Source organism: Schistocerca serialis, chromosome 2, assembly GCF_023864345.2.
Source record: "Schistocerca serialis cubense isolate TAMUIC-IGC-003099 chromosome 2, iqSchSeri2.2, whole genome shotgun sequence".
NCBI classification, from domain to species: domain Eukaryota; kingdom Metazoa; phylum Arthropoda; class Insecta; order Orthoptera; family Acrididae; genus Schistocerca; species Schistocerca serialis.
Window position 1 is genome coordinate 880,374,252 of NC_064639.1, and position 23,777 is coordinate 880,398,028.

The 23,777-nt window shown below is 45.6% G+C and overlaps 1 protein-coding gene across 2 annotated transcripts in view; it reads left to right on the top strand.

Annotated features, from left to right (window-relative positions):
- The first annotated feature begins 21,682 nt into the window (after window positions 1-21,682).
- The window catches only part of LOC126458212 (probable cytochrome P450 6a13), a 56,468-nt gene continuing 54,373 nt past the window's right edge, over window positions 21,683-23,777 (top strand). For both annotated transcript variants that reach the window (XM_050095106.1, XM_050095108.1), the window contains exon 1: window positions 21,683-22,413. In XM_050095106.1, coding sequence (XP_049951063.1) covers window positions 22,103-22,413 — 311 coding nt within the window. In that variant the 5' untranslated portion in view covers window positions 21,683-22,102. The remainder of the gene's footprint in view (window positions 22,414-23,777) is intronic.

Here is a 23,777-nt window from a genome sequence, read left to right on the forward strand (position 1 = left end):
CTTGCATGACCGTTTCATCCTATTGTCGGATAACATTTATATCGGCTGGTGCGTTGGATATTTTTACATTCTTCATTGTCTCTTCCAGTTCCCGCATTTTTTACTCTAAATCGGAACATTGTTGTTGTGAACCCTACACTAATTTTATCTGTCCTGGCCACGCTAAGTCGACAACAGCAGGAATTATAATGTCGAAGGAGCCAAAACCAAATCGAGGCCACAACACAAGGCAGATGTCTACAGGGCATGTAACTGAGAGATCAAAAGAGATTGCCCTAAACATGCAAACGTCACAATCACTTAATATAAGCACGCCAAACTGCTAAGCTACTAAATACACAACTAACTTCAGTCGGCGTCTGCGGCCATTCTTCCCAGTTCGGTGTGTGCCCACATCGTTGGATCTTCGTCCTCCTTTGCCATGGCTCTGTTGGCAGACGCAGGCACGTAAAGATAAAAGTGCCCAGGCCTATGACTCAAAAAGTCTGGGGAAGGATGAGCAAGAAACTGGAAGCCTGGCCAACGGTTCAAAATACGGCAACCGTTCATCTCGTCCAACGGACTGTGGAGATGGCATCTGCGGGAGTTGATCAATCTCCATTAGTTGTTTCTGACACACTGTGGAAGACAAACACCGCCGTGATCTTAAGTCATACTCAGGTTGTGGGGGTGTGGAGTCCTGTTGCCTCATATGCAGGGGGTTAAAAACTGACTTCGTCCGTACAGAGTACTGCCACTGGAGGTGCTCCTGAGGTGGCGGCTCATTACGCTCCTGTCGCAACCGTAAACGGTTACTGCGTCTCGTGCACCTATCGTCTCCGACAGCGACCACAAAATTTTGCCGACCCCTGTGCTGGACTGTCATCCTTTCTGTCCACTCTGGTAGTCACCCAAGCGTTAGAACCCGAACCATCGCACCCTTCTGGAAACTGGGCGTAAAACAAGACTGCTTGGGACGCGCGTGTGGCACAAAGGATGCAAACAGGTTTGAGGCTGTCATCTATGCACGAGTTCTGCCTGACTACGTCCATTTACCAGGCTGGTGCAGAACCTGGATAATAAATGCGGAAGCACCTCCTGTACTGGCACTGTTTGTACTGCCTTCCTCATATGGGTCTTAAAACTCCAAACCATCTGCCTGGCCTCAGGATTTGATACTGGATGAAAACCAGTAGTGGTCAGGTGCAGGGTACCATTGTTTCAACAGAATGCCTGGAATTTCGACGCAAAAACCGGGGGTCATTATCTGAGACCGGTGTGACTACCGCACCACCTGTGGCAAAAATAGCTGTAAGTGCCATGATGGTTGATCTCGCTGTTGTGGTTAGCATGTATTCTATACAGGGGATGTTTCACAGGGTGTCCTCCAGTACCAAACACATCACCCCCAAAAAAAAAAAAAAAAAAAAGAGAATGATGAAATCCACGTGTACTCTGCAAGACTACACTGGTCTTGTGGCATTGATTGAGACACTACAGGCGACTGTGTTTACAGAGGAAAGATGCTTTCTCGACGCTTTTTCTACTGCCACTTTAGGCACCGTGTTTTGATGAGATTACAATGAAATTAATACCCTTAGCTGCATACAGGCGTTGATATAAGTCAACGGGGACAGTTGAAAATGTGTTCCCCGACCGGAACTCGAACTCGAGATCTCCTGGTTACATGGCAGACGCTCTATCCATCTGAGCCTACGAGGACACAGGGGATAGTGTGACTGCAGGGACTTATTTCTGGCACGCTTCCCGTGAGAGCCACATTCGCAACATTGTCCCGCACCATATTCATAGTGCTCGTGCCCATCATACTCATTACTCGCAGCTTTACCGCCGATTCCCGAAAGAGTTTGGGCACTGTTTCTGTTTCCGCACACAAGAAGATGGTCCAATGGCAAGTGAGTCTTATATATATATATGTATAGATGGTATCTGTTCTTTTGGACATGCCTACAGTGAATAACAAGCTTATCACAGACATCATTATGTGGACCGCCCAAAAGTTACAGTATGCCTGGCCAGGAGCCTATGCTAAACGAAGAGAAGTGCTTTTGTGTTCTAACGCACACCGTTTCAGAGTGGCCATAAATGTTGCGTTCCATTTATAATTCTTTCGAAGGCCTGAGGCTTGCCAAAAAGCTCGGCAAGCGAGGGACGTCACCAACTGATGGCTCCCTCGATAGCGCCCAGTCTACAGTGAACATGGGAACTTGCCAAATTTTATGGCTGCCATCCCTGCTCACAAAGGAAGTTTGCGGAAGTTTACGACACTCTCGAAACGCCTCGGCTAGGAGAATACATTTCTCCTGCGCCCCTTTATCTGTCATGGCTAGAGGCACATAACAAGTAGGTCCAGAGAGGTGTGTTTTTTCATCTCTTCAGTCAAAAGCATAGTCTGCTCACTGGCGCGAGAAATCCTTGGGACCAGGTTTCTGTCTCCAGTAAGTGCTTTGAGATCCTTTTTTCTCTAATAGCTGCACATGGCTTCCAAGCCCCAAATGTCTGCTGTCAGATTAACTGTTAAATGACCAAGCTGCCTGCTGGTTCTCAGCTCTAAAAAATGCTGTTTGAATAAGAGCCATCATAAAGATGCTGCATACATTAGCAACGTACACGCTTCCATCAATGCCTGTTCATGTTGTTAACTTTTTGTAATCTCACAAAAATGACGTCGTGGGTGTAAAATAAACTTTAAAGAGTAGCATTGAATATGAAAAATAGTGAGAGAGTGACACATCCTCTCTCAGCTCCATCCCACAGTCCTACAGATGAACTGGCTGAGGCCAAGACAAAAGCTTCTGGTGAGGGCTGCCTGGTTGCGCGAACAAGTGTGACACTGTCTCACTCCACGTTCCACATGAGTGTTTACTGCATGTCACTATACATGCTGCTGAGCTAACACTTTCATGCGAGAAAAATGAAGCAACTGAAGGACATCGGGACAGAATGAAGGAGTAACTACCAACAGCAATTTATCATCCACTGTTATAAGCGACAAAACTCACTGAAGTACGCTGAGCTCTTCTGAGACTGAAATAAGAACGAAAATAGGAATGGGTGTCCTTAGGTAGGTCCAAAAGCCATCCCAACTGAGCTGCTGCAACCGCACTGTACAACACTGGGTCATGACTTATGACTATCACTACTTCCCTAGCAGTTACAGGAAAACCTTGCAACGTCGTGTCTAACACATTGTCAAGTGCAAGACAAACAATGTCCTACCTATCAAACTCTGCATTGGGACCCACAGGCATCGTGGACATTGCATCAGCATTTGCTTGCTGTGTGGTGGGCCAAAAGCAGAAATCATAAAAACAACTGTTAATAATGCCCAGATCTGCAGTCTCTGAGCAGTCTTGTCAGGGAGGCCAGTATTAGGATGGAACAACGATACAAATGGTTTTTGATTTGAGGCTAAGTGAAATTTGGATCATACAGGAAAAGGTGTATTTTCTTAGCACCATAGACTATGGACAGCGCCTCCTTCTCGTTTTGGGAGTAAATCCTTTGGAAGGGCGACAGTGCCTTAGACGTGAAAGAAATCCACTGCTCTGATCCATCCAGATTTCTGTGGGACAGTACTGCAACAATGCCATACAGAGATGTGTCAGCAGCCAGTAATAAGCTTTTGAGCCGTGTGTAAACAAAGTTTGAGCAACGAGAACGGCCACTGACAAGTTTCGGACCAAATATATTTCACACCTTTCTTACAAAGCTGTCTGAGAGGTTGTGAGACATCCAATTCGTTTGGTATGAATTTGTTATGTTAGTTTACCTTGCCAAGGAACAACTGCTGCTTCCTCAAGTTCTGAGGGGAGGGAAATTTATCAATCGCCTTGATGTGGTCATCGAATGATTTAATGCTCTCCCTCCCTTTAACACATGGCACACGTACTTACCACAGGGTGCAAAGAACGTACACTTTTCCTACTTAGAACGCACATCACTGTCCTTCAGTGCCTGAAACACTACCAACATGTTTCGGAAATGATCTTCCCATGTGGCACCCATGACAATAAAATCCCCCAGGTAAGTAGCACGCTTTGTGATATCTTGAACTTTCTGTTCAATAAAGCGCCGAAAACATTCTGGGGCTGATGCAACACCAGATGGTAACATGTTAAAGTTGTAGAGAGCAAACGCCGTTTTAATAGCGAAGAACTGCTGTACTTACTGTCGTGAGGCAACTGCAGAGAGGCTTCCCCCAAATCAGTCTTCAAAAAATAGTATCAACCAGCCAATCTCGCCAATACCTCCTTGGTGCTAGGGTTTGATTAAGCTAGTCCTCATTGTGGACATTAACTGCGGATTTAAAATAGCCACAGAGCCGAATTGTATTACGGAGTTTTTAATCACAAAGAAAGGGGATGCCCAATGAATCAGTGCTACAAGCGAAAAAACCTCTAAATCTGTCCAATTCAGCTTAAACTTCATGCCAAATGGCAAAGGTCGAGCATGGCGAAACTTAGGGCTTACAGAAGGCTTATGCTGTATGTGAGCTAGAAAATCTCTTGCTTTATCCAACGTTGGCTCAAACAACTATTTATAGTACTGAAAAAGCGACTCATCGTCGTGAAAAGGAATTTCTGAAGACACTAAATTAATGTGATTAACAACTTGTAAATGAAATGTCACAAATGGCCCAAACCACCAATAATGTTACTTGGCGCTCCACACCTTTATATTATGCCGCCACAACCAACTGACACTTCAGCGAAACGCGTTGGTGGTTGTAGGAAACCACTGCTTTGTCAATTGCTCGTAATGGAGGGCACCGGATAGGTAGCCACATCGATGAACGAGGCCGCAGCCCCAGTATCAACCTGAAACTCAACGAAGAGTTTCAAAATACAGAATTGCATGTAAGGTGACTGGCTTTGCGAGGGGGGGGGGGGCGGATGTGAAGACCGCAGTTTCTGTAGTAAAAATCGCGGCAAAGTGGCTGTCGAGAATCTGGCGTGTTTACATCTAAGATGGGCGTGTGTCAGCCGTCTTCACAGCAGCAGAATCGTCCTAGTTTCGGGACTGACCGACAGATGGCGGTACTTTAAAATGCGGACGGTCAGTTTGGTGTCCAGCCACGTGACGCGGAAACTCAACGGAGGGCATGCTGGCTCATGGCGGGCTTTCTCCGGGCCGCCGCTTTTAGCATAGAGCTAAAGTGAATGTATCATGTAGTAGAAATACATAAAATGAGATCCCAATGCGGCACAAAGGAACTTGTAGGCTGATTTTAAAGCAGAAAATTAGCCAGTTGTGCTCATATAAACGACCCTCCAGTGGCCCTGGTAGTTTTTGAATTATAATAAATTCAATACTATGATAACTAAGCAAGACTGTAATTTGAACATCTTGGAGACGCTTTGACAAAATTTTACGAACGAGGTGTCAAATGAAAGCTCTAAATGAGTAGTAAAAAGATAACTACGTAACTTTTTTACGTGTTTTAAAAATTCAAATAAGGAGCTGGAATGCAGTTTTCGTGATTAAAAACTAAGAATTTTGATAGATACAAAATAGGAACTATAAAGATAGCGGCAGAACGGAAAAGTAGACATAAGGAAATAGGTAATACAATAATAATATCAGTTATTTATGCATTGAAAGTATTTGAAATAATGAAAAGTTCTACATAAAGGACACGTGAATCTTAATAGTATGAGAATAAGACACCATACAGAAATTCTGATGATGAATCTGAAGTCAGCAGAAAATTTCTGTCTGAATAGAAGTGTTACATGCACTTTATTGCATCTATATTAAGTGTAAAAGTAAATTTTATGTGCAAACAAACTTGATTTGACTTCAGAGTGTTCAAACCGAGGGCTTTCTGTGGGAGGGGGCAGTCATTCAGTTGAGTTGAAACGCGTAGCACGTGTGACTGGAAAAAGTCCGTGCACGAATTGGAATTAGAATATTTTCGTACCGCGAAGTGGCGTGGAACTTGTGATTTTCAGCAGTTGGGTGCTGCTGGACTTGAAGAATTCTCTGTGGTGCGTTTGTGAGACTTGTGAAAATTTCGCGCACGAGTTGAACCTATAATATTTTCGTACCTCGAATTCGAGTTGAACTTCAACTATGAACAATCGCTGTGGGCCATAGTGGTTTCAGCTTGCGTTTGTACTTGGGATTGTGTTTGGTTTATTATAATTTTTTTCAGGAAGTATTCTCCGCTCGGAACTTTGTTCATCTTGGGGTTTGGGACTATTTTAAAAGAAAAGTTAAGTGAATAATTGCTGAATGATTGTGATTAATATTTGAGTGCCGCTGTTGAAATTACTCGGTAAATATGTGAGGTCAGCGCGACTGCTACGGCCGCAGGTTCGAATCCTGCCTCGGGCATGGATGTGTGTGATGTCCTTAGGTTAGTTAGGTTTAAGTAGTTCTAAGTTCTAGGGGACTGATGACCAAAGATGTTAAGTCCCATAGTGCTCAGAGCCATTTTTTTGTGAGGTCAAATCAAGAACACTTAACAGTATTTCAGTCAGATCTGCCCTGAACAAGCTAAAATAAACTCCAGTTGGTTAAAACTGTGTTGGGTTCACTAAAAATTATTCCTGCCTAGTATCATCTGTTTTCATAAACATGACATTAATTTAAAATTATTGGGGATAGTGCAGCGGATATGGTTGGCACCCCTCAGACCTAACGTAGCCAATTTAGTAAATAACTCCAACCACATTTTACGGAACCCCAAGGGGATGCGTGCTATGTAGGTGCTTGGATGATATTTTTTTTTTTTGTGCTTCTGGCTCGAGTCATCTAGTTTTACTAGATAACTGACTTTTAACTAAAATTATTGTGATCACCCAGTGCAACCCGTGTGTTTCTCCCGATCTCGCGTGTAGAGAGAAACCGTAGCACATCGCAAATGGTTTTCTTGGCCCAGCGAAGCTCGCAAATGGGTATTTCTCGTCCGTAGTAGCTGGACTGCCACACACGTTGCCGGCCGCGGTGGTCTCGCGGTTCTAGGCGTTCAGTCCGGAACTGCGCGACTGCTACGGTCGCAGGTTCGAATCCTGCCTCGGGCATGGATGTGTGTGATGACCTTAGGTTAGTTAGATTTAATTAGTTCTAATTTCTAGGGGACTGATGACCTAAGATGTTACGTCCCACAGTGCTCAGAACCATTTGAACCATTTGCAACACTCGCGTATGTGCCGTCTGCCAGATGTGTGAGCTTGGCGCGAAAAGGACAACATTGCTCAACATTGCGAACAAGACGCTGCGTAGTACAGACAGCAGCGCTGTGGCCCTTGGGGTTGCATTTGGAACAAATTTCATTTTAATGGTGACATTTCCGCCACTTATGTTTGATGAGGCAGCCGGGGCAAGTACTAGAATCAAAGGAACCGTCTGACGCCGAGGAAGAACGGCTGTTACTGTCTTCCTTACGGATCAAGAATTGCGACGACCACAGCGCAAGGAAGTCGATCCGACGGCGGGGAAAACTGACTTCTGGCATCCACCTTATTAAGGTGCTTAACAGAGTGGCGGCGAGACCGCTTCTGAACAATTAAAGGTGACCCAGGCACGCCAGGCCGTATGGAACGAGTATCTGCTGTCTCGTCTGACGACGTACTACAGGAAGAACTACAGTCCACTTTTGTTACGTGGTACTCATCAACAACAGCTTCCTGGGCCGCCGCAGACGGCTTGTACGACCCTTCTAACTGCACCGCATCAACTACTGAAGGGTCACGCCACTCTAGAATCTTCGCTTGAAATGATTTATCTGGGGCCAAGCGAATAACTCCATATTGGATAAGCGGACCTGCTTAAGATACACCACGCTGACTACAGTCAAACTTACAATCTCCAAACAAACACTGTAACTCCGTTAGCCCCTTCGCGTATGACTCGTTATTCCGCTTTAGATGTTGACTGGACGCAAGGCGCGCTGCCACATCATGCGATTTACGTTCAAAATGGGGACAACTTCTCAAAGTTCAACGAGGCAGGGTTCATGTGCAGACAAAGCTTCGGTACCGAACTGTATGGAAAGGAAGACAGGAGGAGTGCACCCGTATCAGCCTCTTTTATTCCTTTGCAGTAGAGGAAGAAACGTCTCAGGTAATTGTCCCATCTCTCTGTACCTATGTGAAATGGCCCAATAGGCGGGGGGGGGGGGGGGGGGGGGGACCGGAGTCGGTGGCATCTGTTGCCTAGGTTGCTCCCGTGATTCCAACACCTGTATAGGCTCAGTATGTTGTTGCTGTAGTTGCTGCTGTTGAATTTGCATACGCTGCTGCCGCAAATCACTAAAGCCATCAATTTGCAATCCTACCGTTATACGGGGGTATGAGACTCGCTGGTGTTTTCCTGTCCCTGCCACTCCAAGTCTTCAACAGCGGAAACGTCCGACACCAAAAATCAAGTCGACACCGGTGTACAAACCAGAACGTCAACCTCGCTCGTAAACAAGAGTTCAAATGGGAAGAGTTATCAATCAATGAAAACAGTCTCGATCGCGCTTCCAAATTTTGTATTTGTTGGCAACCGATTTCGGCCCTCTTCTCAGACCATCTTCAGGCTTACACCGCAATTACGGCTGCAGGTGGTGGCAGACGAAGCGAGATCCGTAGAAGTACAACTGTCAATATCTCTACGGATCTCGCTCCGTTTGCCGCCACCTGCAACCATATTTGCGGTGTAAGCCTGAAGATGGTCCGAGGAAAGGGCCGTAATCGCTTGCCAAAAAATAAAAAATCGAATGAAAACGTGATCTAGGTTGTTTCTGTTGATTTTCAACATTTTATATCGATCGCTGTGCTCCAGCCAACAATGCTTTCTACAATATAAAACAATAAGAAATTCCCCTAAACATGCAAACGTCTAAGTGACCGAATATTCGCACTTGAAGCTGCTAAGATAGTTCAAATGGTTCAAATGGCTCTGGGCACTATGCGACTTAACTTCTGAGGTCATCAGTCGCCTAGAACTAATTAAACCGAACTAACCTTAGGACATCACACACATCCATGCCCGAGGCAGGATTCGAACCTGCAACCGTAGCGGTTGCTCGGCTCCAGACTGTAGACCCTAGAACCGCACGGCCACTCCGGCCCGCTGCTAAGATAGTAATCACACAACTGACATGAGTGGGCGGCAGCCTCAACTTTGCGTCTAGGAAACCAGAGGCTGTCTCTACCCTGTACAAATGGTGTGGCCGACTCCTCTCGCTCGCCCTCTTCCCAGTTCACTGGCTGCCCACATCATCGGCCCCGCGCCCTCCGTTGCCATGGCATCATCGGCAGACGCGAATACCAAAATTTCAATGACTGGTTTCCGTTGCCGTCGCGCGCACTTTCAGCACGAACTGCATCATTTTTGTTAATGTACTGTGCAGTAGAATTTGTCACACAATTTCTTGCTCTGAGTTTACTTGTGTCTGAATCTTAACTACAGCTGCTTCTCTCTGCTGGCAGTGTCTCATGACCTAGCTTATAAACTCAGATTGTTTCTCGTCGAGATATTTACTATATTCCTGCGCAAAATTATAGAACTGAATCTGCAACTCCTTATGAAAATCTACTGTGTTTCTCTCAAACCTTTTGTCCAAATCTATTTCACTGATTGACTACCTTCCTACTGTTTTTATTCCGATTTTCCTCAAAATTACCGATCTTTCTGCTAGTGTCCTTAAGGTGTTCGTTCAAACGTGTGCTCAAGTTTTGATTATTATCACCGAGTTTTATCATCATAGGTGTCATGTTTGATATTTCAATTTTGAAAAAATTCCTTTAGCACATTCTCTCTTCCTTCGACGTCAACTTGATTATTCTCTATCTCTGCCTCAGATGGTTAAAGATCTACGTTGGAATTTGGATTTCCATTTTCCGCTGCATCTATATTTTGAATTCCCCTAATTTGTTCCTACTTATTAATAAGGTACATTCCAATACTGTCCTAATTGCCACTGTCCTCTCCATTAATACCCTCACTATTATCTTTTAAGTCCAGCCATTGTTATTCAGCTTTACACTGCACATCTAATTTATAATCAAGGTAACTGGTGAAACTTCCTGGCAGATTAAATCTGTGAGCCTGACAGAGACGCAAACTCGGTACCTTCGCCATTCGAAGGCAGGGACTCTATCGAATGAGGTACCCAAGCATGACTCACGACAAGCTCCTCACAGCTTTACTTCCGCCAGTACCTTCCATATCGAATGAGGTACCCAAGCATGACTCACGACAAGCTCCTCACTGCTTCACTTCCGCCAGTAACTTCCATATCAAATGAGGTACCCACGCATGACTCACGACAAGCTCCTCACAGCTTTACTTCCGCCAGTACCTTCCATATCGAATGAGGTACCCAAGCATGACTCACGACAAGCTCCTCGCTGCTTCACTTCCGCCAGTAACTTCCACATCAAATGAGGTACCCATGCATGACTCACGACAAGCTCCTCACAGCTTTACTTCCGCCAGTACATTCCATATCGAATGAGGTACCCAAGCATGACTCACGACAAGCTCCTCACAGCTTTACTTCCGCCAGTACCTTCCATATCGAATGAGGTACCCAAGCATGACTCACGACAAGCTCCTCACAGCTTTACTTCCGCCAGTAACTTCCATATCGAATGAGGTACCCAAGCATGACTCACGACAAGCTCCTCACAGCTTTACTTCTGCCAGTAACTTCCATATCGAATGAGGTACCCAAGCATGACTCACGACAAGCTCCTCGCTGCTTCACTTCCGCCAGTAACTTCCATATCGAATGAGGTACCCAAGCATGACTCACGACAAGCTCCTCACTGCTTCACTTCCGCCAGTAACTTCCATATCGAATGAGGTACCCAAGCATGACTCACGACAAGCTCCTCGCTGCTTCACTTCCGCCAGTAACTTCCACATCAAATGAGGTACCCATGCATGACTCACGACAAGCTCCTCACAGCTTTACTTCCGCCAGTACCTTCCATATCGAATGAGGTACCCAAGCATGACTCACGACAAGCTCCTCACAGCTTTACTTCCGCCAGTACCTTCCATATCGAATGAGGTACCCAAGCATGACTCACGACAAGCTCCTCACAGCTTTACTTCCGCCAGTAACTTCCATATCGAATGAGGTACCCAAGCATGACTCACGACAAGCTCCTCACAGCTTTACTTCCGCCAGTAACTTCCATATCGAATGAGGTACCCAAGCATGACTCACGACAAGCTCCTCGCTGCTTCACTTCCGCCAGTAACTTCCATATCGAATGAGGTACCCAAGCATGACTCACGACAAGCTCCTCACAGCTTTACTTCCGCCAGTACCTTCCATATCGAATGAGGTACCCAAGCATGACTCACGACAAGCTCCTCACAGCTTTACTTCCGCCAGTAACTTCCATATCGAATGAGGTACCCAAGCATGACTCACGACAAGCTCCTCACAGCTTTACTTCCGCCAGTAACTTCCATATCGAATGAGGTACCCAAGCATGACTCACGACAAGCTCCTCGCTGCTTCACTTCCGCCAGTAACTTCCATATCAAATGAGGTACCCAAGCATAACTCACGACAAGCTCCTCACAGCTTTACTTCCGCCAGTACCTTCCATATCGTATGAGGTACCCAAGCATGACTCACGACAAGCTCCTCGCTGCTTCACTTCCGCCAGTAACTTCCACATCAAATGAGGTACCCATGCATGACTCACGACAAGCTCCTCACAGCTTTACTTCCGCCAGTACCTTCCATATCGAATGAGGTACCCAAGCATGACTCACGACAAGCTCCTCACTGCTTCACTTCCGCCAGTAACTTCCGTATCGAATGAGGTACCCAAGCATGACTCACGACAAGCTCCTCACAGCTTTACTTCCGCCAGTACCTTCCATATCGAATGAGGTACCCAAGCATGACTCACGACAAGCTCCTCACAGCTTTACTTCCGCCAGTACCTTCCATATCGTATGAGGTACCCAAGCATGACTCACGACAAGCTCCTCACAACTTTACTTCCGCCAGTACCTTCCATATCGAATGAGGTACCCAAGCATGACTCACGACAAGCTCCTCACTGCTTCACTTCCGCCAGTAACTTCCATATCGAATGAGGTACCCAAGCATGACTCACGACAAGCTCCTCACAGCTTTACTTCCGCCAGTACCTTCCATATCGAATGAGGTACCCAAGCATGACTCACGACAAGCTCCTCACAGCTTTACTTCCGCCAGTACCTTCCATATCGTATGAGGTACCCAAGCATGACTCACGACAAGCTCCTCACAGCTTTACTTCCGCCAGTACCTTCCATATCGAATGAGGTACCCAAGCATGACTCACGACAAGCTCCTCACTGCTTCACTTCCGCCAGTAACTTCCATATCGAATGAGGTACCCAAGCATGACTCACGACAAGCTCCTCACAGCTTTACTTCCGCCAGTACCTTCCATATCGAATGAGGTACCCAAGCATGACTCACGACAAGCTCCTCACAGCTTTACTTCCGCCAGTACCTTCCATATCGAATGAGGTACCCAAGCATGACTCACGACAAGCTCCTCACAGCTTTACTTCCGCCAGTACCTTCCAAACTTCATAGAAGCTCTCCTGCGAACCTTATAAGATTACCACTCCTGGAGGAAAGCATATTGCGGAAACATGGTTTATCCACAGCCTGGGGGATATTTCTAGAATGAAATTTTCGCTCCACTGCAGAGTTAAACTTTCACTCTGAAAGTTACTGTTCATAGACAGCTCTCGTTGTCCTGACCAACAATGCTGTAACGTGACCGCTGGGTCCATGTCGCATTGCTACGATACAGTTGCCTTTCACAGCTCCATGAACTAAGAGACATTTAACCAAGTGCGAGACCATTTAAGAAAGCTGATAATGTCGAGTCCGATTTAGAACCGTTATTGTTAGCATATTAGGAAAAGGAAGATCTGTTGCGGAAAGTGCTACTCAAAACAAACACATTTAAGTAAGTTATGCTCAGTTAATTAATATTCCACATGCCACCTTATGACGTCGACCTTTTAACACAGAAACACTTAAGCAAACAAACGCGGGGCTAATGACTATAATGGAAACGAATTAACAACTTCAACCGAAGAATGATGGCCGGTGCATGGTCCCAACCCGACCGCTCGCATTCGACATGCAGACATCAACACTTGCTAGACATCCACACTATGCGCTTGCGCCCTGCAGCAACGATCAGACTTTCGAAACATTGTCAGCGGGCAGCGATTACTTTAAAATTCTGGCTCTACGAGACCAGAGGTAGCTGCAACATAGTCATTACGATCAAGCAGTTTGATATACATATTTTCAAATGTTACAGGTAATAGCAAGTATCCCATGACGACATGGGATACTCACAGTATCAAACGTAATTTGTAACTGTATTGATGATTTTTTAGTTGGGTGGATACAGCACGTAGTTGTGGTTGACGTTTCATGGAAAGATATAGAATTACACTCAAGGGTGCCATTGTAAGTGTTTTGGGGCCCTTGTCCGTCACGTCATATGTTAAGTACCAAGCAGGTGTGAGTTAACGAACATTTCGCTCTCGTTTAAGTACACACATCAAAAACAGTTTTTCATCACCCCGGTTCATAGAACTCCTGAAAATAGATTGTGGATATTGTGTCACAGACACAGTCTCTTTGGCTGTTCAGAGATGTCACTAAACCAACCCAAGATGTAAACAACCGTGCATGAGCAGCGCCTTCCACCAGGAAGGAGGTACACGACTCGTGTTGGCTGTAGTTAAAGCAAGCCTAGACGGTCAATACTCCTGTTCGATCGCATCCGCATTGTTTCTTTGTGCCAGGAAGAGCCCACAACAAGGAAAGTGTCCACGGGTCTCGGAGTGAACCAAAGCGTTGCTTATCGGACATTGAGGAGATACAAAGAGACAGGAGATGTCGATGACATGACTCGCTCAGGGCCACTACTGCAGTGAATGACCCTTACCTACGGATTATGGCTCGTAGGAGCCGTGACAGCAACGCTGCCATGTTGAAAAAGCTTTTCGTGCAGCCACAGGACGTCGTGTTACGAGTCAAACTGTGCGCAATAGACAGCCCAACTTCACTCGCGACGTCCACGCTAAGGTCCATCTTTGCAACCACGACACCATGCAACCTGGTACAGATGGATCCAACAACAAGCCGAATGGACCGCTCAGGATTGGCATCACGCTCTCTTCACCGATGAGTGTCGCATATGTCTTCAACCACACAATCGTCGGAGACGTGTTTGGAGGCAACCCGGTCAGGCTGAACGCCTTAGACACACTGTCCAGCAATGTCGAGGTTCATTGCTGTTTTGGGGTGGCATTATATTGGGCCGACGTAGGCCGCTAGTAGTCATGGAAGGCGCCGTAACGGCTGTACGATGCGTGAATGCCATCCTCCGACCGATAGTACAGGCATATCGGCAGCGTATTAGCGAGGCATTCGTCTTTAAGGACAAAATTAGCACCCCCATCGTGCACACCACTGAATCAGGACTACAGTCAGTTCAGACAAATATGTGAATGCAACTAGCTGCGGGAAGCCGTAGTAAATCAGTTCTTTGTTAGGATGCTAGTATAATGGAATCAGACTGCAAAGAAGGGAGTTACTTAACAGTTGTGTGATCCGTCCTACAATATTACGTAACTGTGTAAGACCAATCCAAAGGGACTAACGTGCAGCTCTGAACCAATTCAAAGAAGGGCAGCGTGAATGGACAAATTTTCGTATGACCCACGGGAGACCGTCATGGAAGTACTGAAAAACCTGTCCTGACAGACGCTGAAATCAACTACTATGCTTAGGGACCATAAGAAAAAGGTACTTATACTAATTACGCTCTGCGCTAATCATACGGTCTTCTTAAGATCCTTACGCGAATGCGACTGGGTTAAACCATAATATTGGGTACAGTGGGGCGTACCCTGTGCCATGTACTTCATAAGAGTATAGAAGTAGATCAAGATGGACAGTTACTGACCAAGAGCGTCCATGCGATAGTACACCTGGGGCTAAGGAAAACTTTTAGTATTTTGGAAGACGATTGGAACTTGTAAGTAGCCGTAAAAAAGTTCCAGTTCCGACCCTGCTAAAAACCTGCGTAACACATTTTAACCATTATATTGAAAGAAATCTATCTTACTACATTATATTTTTTCCTTGCCTTTATGGCTAGAGAGGCGCGTCCATTCCCCTCCCCCCTCCCACCTCTCCCCTGGGAAATGGTGACCTCTGTACTGACAAATAAAAAAATGCCTCCAACTGCATGACTCCTCAGGAACTGGCACCCCAGCTTTACTGTAGGTAATGAATTGTTCAGCACACTTCTCCCCACAGTTCCAGTTGGCAGTATTATTACAGTGTTATGAAAAGTACCGTGCGCAGACAGTCGGTAAATGCGATTTACGCAACGGCCTGGTACAGGAAGAAGTCACACCGAATGAAATTCAACAGAAAATGAATTGCGCAGAAAGTGTGGGTCCCATTGTTGCTTCTATCCGTTGTCGGAAGATCTGTGCACAATCGGTACCCCAGATGCTAGGACTTGAAACGAAGAAGCACAGACTTCACATTTTCCAGGAACTACATTCACTTTACGAAAATGAAAACGACTTCATTCTGCCTTCAGTTGTATCAGAGAAGGAAAAATGAGTACAAAACTATGAACCAGAGACGAAAGGTGACTTCCTGGACTGTCGACACGAAGGCAAGCGCAAAGAAACAAATGCAGGATCTAGTAGTCGTCTCTCAGAATCATGACATGACGTTATCCATGATCATTAACCTAAACAAGGAAAAAGAAGCAGTTGAGAGCGACGCATCACAAAGCTGTAAACTTTAATACCACGGCTAAGATGGATCTGACAGGAATGGGGAAATGTTTTCCCGCAGTACAGCAATGTAAGAGAACTTCATCGCAGCGAAACGTCAACCACTTTAGTTCACCACTACATGGCACTCGATACTGTTCAGAGTGACCTCTGACTAGCACTGTTTGCAGTCGTGGAAGAATTGCGGGGACAGCAAGAAGTTGAGGCAACTATGGGAGTCTGGTAACGGAAACAAAGTGGAAACTTCTTTGCTGATGGGCTCGGGAAACATGCTTCTCAGAAGCGTATGGAAATCAACTGTCTCGTGATCATGTGGAAAATTGAACATCAGTAATTAAAGTACAAATTCTAAGGATAATTTCTGTGTCTTATCTGTTAAAATACTTCCACCGAAACCCAAGTTACGAATGAGGAAACATTACCTTTTCATTCAATCATCACGGATGTAGACGGCCTAGCGACGTGATATGTTTCGAGTCAGAGACGTACACTGTGGTTCACGCTTAATGAGAAACCATACAGCGGTTGGACCAGAAACATAACACATTACCATGCGTAATATATATTGACCTCTGATGACTACGGTGATCAAAGGAGATGCGACAATTCCTGCTAGTGTTCACAAAGGTAGTCTTGGACGATGCGAGCTGGATGAACAATGGCCTTGTAGTCTTGGAACATACCATCACCACTGGGGAACAAAAGTTGTACCATGCAATGGATCTGATCAGACGAAATCTTCACATAATTCTTGGCACTAATGCGGCCTTGCAAATCGTCAATAGGGACCTCGGAATACTACTACATGGCTACCAAAATTATCATAGAACGCCCACCATCTCTTACTCTCAAGAAGTAAACTTGACGAGAACTTGGAAATATTGTTGAAAAAGACTCATTCGACCAAATAAAGCTATTCCATTACTTCACATTCCAGGTATATTGGTTTCGGCGCCACATCTTCCTGTTACCGGCATTTGCAGTATGGACGACTGGTTTGGGAATCGCAGCCCGCCGTGTAATTCCCTGCTTACGGAGTTCCCCTGACAAAGTTCGTGACTGCGAAATACAGTTCTGGAGTGACCTTTTGAGCTGTTGTACTCAGTATTTTTCACCACAATCCCCTTCAAACACCCTCCGTGACCAGCACTTAACACACACTTTCGTCCCGGTTGTAGCTTAGCAAATGATGTTTCCCCCCTTTCCTGTATGCGGTATAAATCTTCGATACCAAACTATTCGGATCTCTTGGTTACGGAATGACCCCACAATATAACCACCAACAATTTGCTCACATTCGAATTCACTTAGCTCTGGCATAATGCACTCACAACTACGAGGCTGAGTGAAATGAAAACCTTAAATTTGTAATAACAAATCGAAATTTCGCGCCGTTATCCTGTAAGTTGGTAAGAGTGCTACAAACAGCGTGCACAATGGCCTGTAGGTGGCAGCATAGTGCAGATGCACACATACCGTCGCAGTATCAGTATAAAGATGGCCGCCTCACTTGCGTCTTGCACCAGGGAAGAACAGCGCTCTGTTATTCGGTTTTTGCGTAGTGAAACCTAGTGACATTTATCGATGAATGAAGGGTCAGCACGGTGATGCATGTTTGTCACAGCAGCAAGTCTACGAATGGAGTAGGAAGTTCGCAAATGGTCTGACTTCAGTGGAAGATGCTCCTCGTCCAGGTCCACAGAACAATGCAGCAGTTGAAGCCATAGTGAAGGAAAACCGCCGAGTGACACTGAATGACATTGCAGCATTTTCACAGATTAGTCATGGGTCAGCACACCACACTGTGCATGATATGCTCCCGTTTGACAAAGTGTCTGCAGGATGGTTGCCACGGCAGCTGACTCCTGAAATGAGAGAACGACGTGTTGATGCTTGTGAAGAACTTCTTCGGCGCTTTGAACGAGAAGGTGATGGCTTCTTTGCAAGAATCGTTACTGGGGACGAAACCTGGGTTCACTTTCACCAACCGGAAACGAAGAGAGCGAGCAATGAATGGCGCCATTCCGCATCACGAAAACCAAAGAAGTTTCTAACAGAAACATCAGCAGGGAAGTCAAAATATCCACGGGTGTGCTGCCGGTCCATAGTGTCCAACGGGTACAATATTTCGGTGATCATACATGTCGCCATCATCAGGTGAACTGACAGACTGAGCTCCTGTGAACGTGCCGGCACGGAGATCCGTATGCTATGGCTGCTCAGAGGGAACTGTGTTCGGTCGCGGCGGCGGACGATTTAAATACCCTCCGCCCGCGGCGCGCTCCCGCCGCCGTCCGCGCCCCGCGCCGCGGTCGCGCGGTGGAACAGATTGCGACGGCGTCTGAGATGACGTCGGTGTGATGGCTCTGTCCGCCGTGGTCGTCACAACTATACGTTTGCTCGATTTACTCTTGATTAACCCAATCGCTGGTTCCCAAGCCTTGCTAAGATTATAGCCACAGTCACGGTTTACGAGGTCGTCATTGGTGCTAATTTCGATGGCTTCTCTAACAACGCTGTCCCGGTATCTCGACGTCTGTACCAGAATCCTCGTGCGGTCATACTCCATGGCGTGATTTTCCGACAAACAATGTTCAGCGACCGCCGACTTGCTCGGATACATCAGTCGAGTGTGCCTCTGGTGTTCACGGCATCGATCCTCGACGGTACGCATCGTCTGACCCATATACGACTTGCCACATTGACACGGAATCTGGTACACGCCGGCCTTCCTCAAACCGAGGTCATCTTTGACGCTCCCCACCAGTGCACGAGTTTTATTTGGAAGACAAAACACAGTTCCGACCCGGTGTTTCTTCAGAATGCGGGCGATTTTCCCCGAGAGTGCGCCTGTGTATGGAATAAATGCAGTGCCTACCTCCTCCCTCGTGACTTCATCCATCTCAACAGCTTGTGCTGCAGAGGTTGGGTGGAGAGCACGTTGAATCTGCCACTCTGAGTACCCATTTTTTTGAAATACAGTTCTCAGATGTTCCAATTCCTGGGGTAGAGTCTCTGCGTCAGAGATAGTGCGCGCCCTATGTACTAGAGTTTTAAGTACCCCATTCCTCTGTGAAGGGTGGTGGCAGCTGTCTGCGTGCAAAGACAGATCAGTGTGCTTTTGTCTTCCGATACACCCCATGACCTAGGGTGCCGTCAGCCCTTCTCTTGACCAAGACATCAAGGAAAGGTAATTTACCATCCGTTTCAGTCTCCATAGTGAATTTGATGTTGGGGTGTATGGAGTTTAGATGTGTAAGGAAGTCAAGGAGTTTATCCATACCATGTGGCCAGATGACGAACGTGTCGTCCACGTAACGGATAAAGCAAGTAGGTTTCCATACGGATGACGACAGGGCTTCCTCCTCGAAGCTCTCCATGTACAAATTCGCTACCACCGGTGAGAGTAGGCTACCCATGGCGACTCCCTCCGTTTGTTCGTAGTATTCTCCACTAAAAAGAAGAGTCACTAGAATTGATTAGTCAGAAGTTTGACGGGAAGACCACTGAACTTTTTAGGCATGTCTTGACTTCCACGTATTTTCTTTTTAATGGAGAATACTACGAACAAACGGAGGGAGTCGCCATGGGCGGAGGGTATTTAAATCTGCCGCCGCCGCGACCGAACCCAGTTCCCTCTGAGCAGCCATAGCGTACGGATCTCCGTGCCGGCACATTCACAGGAGCTCAGTCCGTCAGTTCACCTGATGATGGCGACATGTATGATCGCCGAAATATTGTGCCCGTTGGACACTATAGACCGGCAGCACACCCGTGGATATTTTGACTATCAAATACGCCGGGAGATACTCAAGAATCACATCAGCAGGGAAGGTTATGATGACTCTCTTTTAGGACGAAAAAGACGTCATTTTGGAGCACTTATAACGTAATGTTTACGTAATGTGTATACATAAACATACAGTTATAAATGTCCCCGTCGTAGCCGCTAATTATAACAATATGTTTACTTTTGTGCTGTAACATATAGCTATAATCAGCGGTGGAAACATATTTGCGAACGCCGACCGTGTGCGGCTGTTTCTTGTTGGATCGTCTGATCAGTCGAAAGTTGCATTGCGGAAGAGAGTAAATGCCTATTCAAAATATAATTATTTTTGGATAGCTCAACATGAATTTCCTAAGGGACCGTAGTTTATCATGCATTTACCAATAGAATATGGCTTGGAGAAAATATTTCGCCGCATACAACTTCCGTCCGATTTCGACGAAAGAATTCGTGACTGTGAACTCTCTATTTGGCAGAAACATAAAGAAAATTAAATAACTTCATGAAGGAGTGAGACATAGATTCTATATTAAATAAATAGTCCATACACCAGTTCCATTTAAATCTGAATTTATGGCAATTAATAGATGAACTTACACTGCAATGAAGGATTTAACATGGATGCCGTTTTGATTGGCACTTCTCGTAATGAAAACAATTCCTTTGACGTTTTCACATACACGTCGCACAATAAATCTACTGCTAGGGACTTTTAGTATTACACATTTACTTCACACTAAAAAAATATTATTTTTAACGATAATAATAATACGGCGGCAAGACATGCGCGTCCGACACAAGTTACAAGAGACAAGAGAAGAATGAGTAACTGTTCATCGAGAATATCTCGTACATCAAAAAAAGAATGTGTAAAAGTGTTCTGCTTCTGTCCGTTTTTCGCGCCGCGGTTTTCAAAGTCAATACCTCACTGCATCTCTGACGGCGCTTCGACAATAAACAAGTTACGTCACAGGTCGTTCACCTTTTACATTCTCGCAACATTATTTGCTAACTGTAGCTGTTGCTCAGCGACTGCTCGATTAGTGAATGATTTAAAATGATAAGGCAATCACATAATGTTACACACTACACGCCTAGAGGAACCACTGTCAACAGTGCATCATAACCAGATCTTCTAAACGATAATATATGGCCTGTAATCAAATCAAAGCGACGTGGATTGCTGTCAGCAGGTGTCCTTTTGCATCATGACAATGCAAGGCCCCACACTGCCCGTACAACAGCTGCAGCAATCACAGACCTGCATTATGAGTGTCTTCCTCATCCACCATACTCACCAGGCCTTGCCCCAAGTGATTTCCATATGTTTGGACCACTCAATGGGAGGAAAGAAGTTCCGTTCTGATGAAGAGGTACTCCACACGGTGTATGAGTGTTTGCGCGGACTACCAAAAGAATTTTTTTCTAATGGAATTTATGCACTTTGTAAGCGCTGGAGGACTTGCATTGCCAATGGGGGAGATTATGTTGAAACAGCATTGTACCACTTCTGCTCAATAAATAATAATTAAAAATATTTAAGGTTTTCATATGAATCACCCTCGTATACAGAACTCTGTCCCGAGACCGAGTAACACTCACAGAGTACTGAGTACATTGAACATGCGCCTTTCGTGGTCAGATACAACAGTACAATCTGCGATCTTGCCTATCACCTGCATTTATGTTCAAGCACCCATTTCTGGCGAGGTTTCTATAATTTCGTTCAGCCCATGTATCTCTCTGGCCACATCACGGCTCAGCATTCGTTCAGAAACGCAATGAACACTGATCCTTAACTGACTGGTTACTGTCTCTATGCCACGAACGCCACGTGCCATTAATCCAAACGGCACAGTTTGTTCGGTTTTAGCGCTTACAGAAAAGCTGTTACGAAACGAGAGCTTGTAGGACCTGGGTCTGTTCGCCAGCAACTGCGGGAGTCTTCAGTGTTTGCACAGCAGATTGCCTCGCGATTATATTACGTCATTGCGTAGGTCAAGTTCAAAATACTTAGTCGCCGTGACTTGCGCGGTCCCTTATCTGCCCTCCGACACCGCTGCGCATCCGAGGCCGTCCTGGCGTCTTCAGAGGCAGACAGCAGCCATCGCAAGCTTCGCTCCTCAAAGACCGAGTCGTGATAGACATTCCGCGGCAATCAGGCAGCGCTTGCCCAAGTAGGAGTGAAAGGGCGCGGGGTTCGTGTCGGATGACGTATCGCCGTTCAGGATCTGAGCAGCGCTCAAACAACAGTGCGAGATTCCTGTAAACCTACCTTATGCGTGATCGATGCCATCTAATAACGCGTGGTAAGCTACGAACATTAACTGTTTCCTACGTAAGTTACGCTACAGCGTGTGCCGAATAGTAAATGCGAAAACCTTCGATCTGTAGCTGAGAAGTAGAAACGTTTTTCCTCACAACGAAACTGTTCCCTGCAGAGTTGCTATTTAGGCACATCACTGCATCCAGTTGGTGTCTGACGAATGCAGAGACTGCCCCGGAATGTGGCTCTGGTACAGTCTGGTGCTGCTCGTAGTGGCAGCTGCCTTGTTCCTTCTGTACCTGTACTCCGTCAACCAGCATTGGAGTAAACTGGGGATCCCGCACCCCAAGCCGGAACTCTTCTTCGGAAACACACGCCGCTTTTTTCTACTCAAGGAATGCCTGCCAGAGGCACTGGACAGGGTCTACCACCAGCTGGAGGGGCTGCCATTTGGAGGGTTCTACCTCATGATGACGCCGTGTCTTGTCGTGAGGGACCTCGGCCTCATCAACAGAATATTTGTTGGGGACTTTGGACATTTCCATGACAGGTAAGAGCATACCATTGACAAGCACTTGCACTGGAGAAATTGATTTTTTAACCGTTTTGCTCTGGCAGATGTGCTGAAAATGCTGTCCTAAAACACGATAATTTTTCGAACCAGTTGTTGCAGTACGAAATATAGGTACGTAAGTGAATCCACTCTTTCTCAAGTTATGAGAGAGCGGAAGCTTATCTACATATTGCACAGCACCAAACCACAGTTCTTAGAGTCGAAGCAGATGAAAGGGATAGGCTGGTCCCGGCGGAGATTCGAATCCTCCCTCGGGTATGGGTGTGTGTGTTTGTCCTTAGAATAATTTAGTTTAAGTAGTGTGTAAGCTTAGGGACTGATGACCTTAGCAGTTAAGTCCTATAAGATTTCAAACACATTTGAACATTTTTGGAAGGGATATGGTGAACGAGGAATGAGTGACACATCATTGTAGCCTAGTGTCCATTTTATTCATTCTGTTCGTAGAGCAGCAGGCAAGGAAAACTAAGAACAAATGTTTATACTCACGATGTAGGAGATGACAAACAGCTAGAGCGGACTGGACTGTTGGTATCAATAGAAATAGTATCTTGAAAAGAGGATATTGTACGGAAACCACCAAAAGTAAAACTATGAAAATGAAATCTAGTATTGTAAAGTGGTTGATGCTAGGGCAAGATTATAAAATGAGGCAGTACAAATAGGAGGTCAGATTTACTATAAGGGCAAGTAAGTAATTAACAATGCATGAAGTAAGCAATAAACGAAAACATTTAATATCAACAAAAAATTTTCTCTACGAGTGTAATAATTTAACATCAAATACAAATTTAAGTACTAGGAAGTTTCTTTTGAAAATATTTGTCTGATGTGTATCGTTGCATGGAAGCGAAATGTAGACGATGAGCTCTGTCTAAAAGTGGAGAATAGAATTTTTTCAAAAATAATAACGCAGACGAAGCTTCAAGATTAGATCTCTACACTTTGGAAGTACTGAAGACCTTTGACGACCGTTCCGTGCAACTAGCATCGCAGCCACGTCGAAGGAATCACAAGGTGCTAGCGTCAATGTTTAGTGTGTGGAACAGGAATATTGTGACAAGTACTTAAAAAGAAAATCAGGTGCAGAAGTGCTGGCACGAAATCCCACGGACTTACACGAAGGCGAATGGGCATGTGTAGAACAAAGGAGACGGGAAGCTGCTATGAAGCAGCTCTCCACGCCATTATATAATTGGAAGTCTAGTCACCTCTGCACAATTACCGCTTTTATATATTGTAAGTAAGGTGCCTGTTACTCGTCTTTTCAACTGAAATTTTCACCTGTCATTTTTCATCCATTTGTTTTAGACGTCATCATTGGCTTATATGTCCCCATT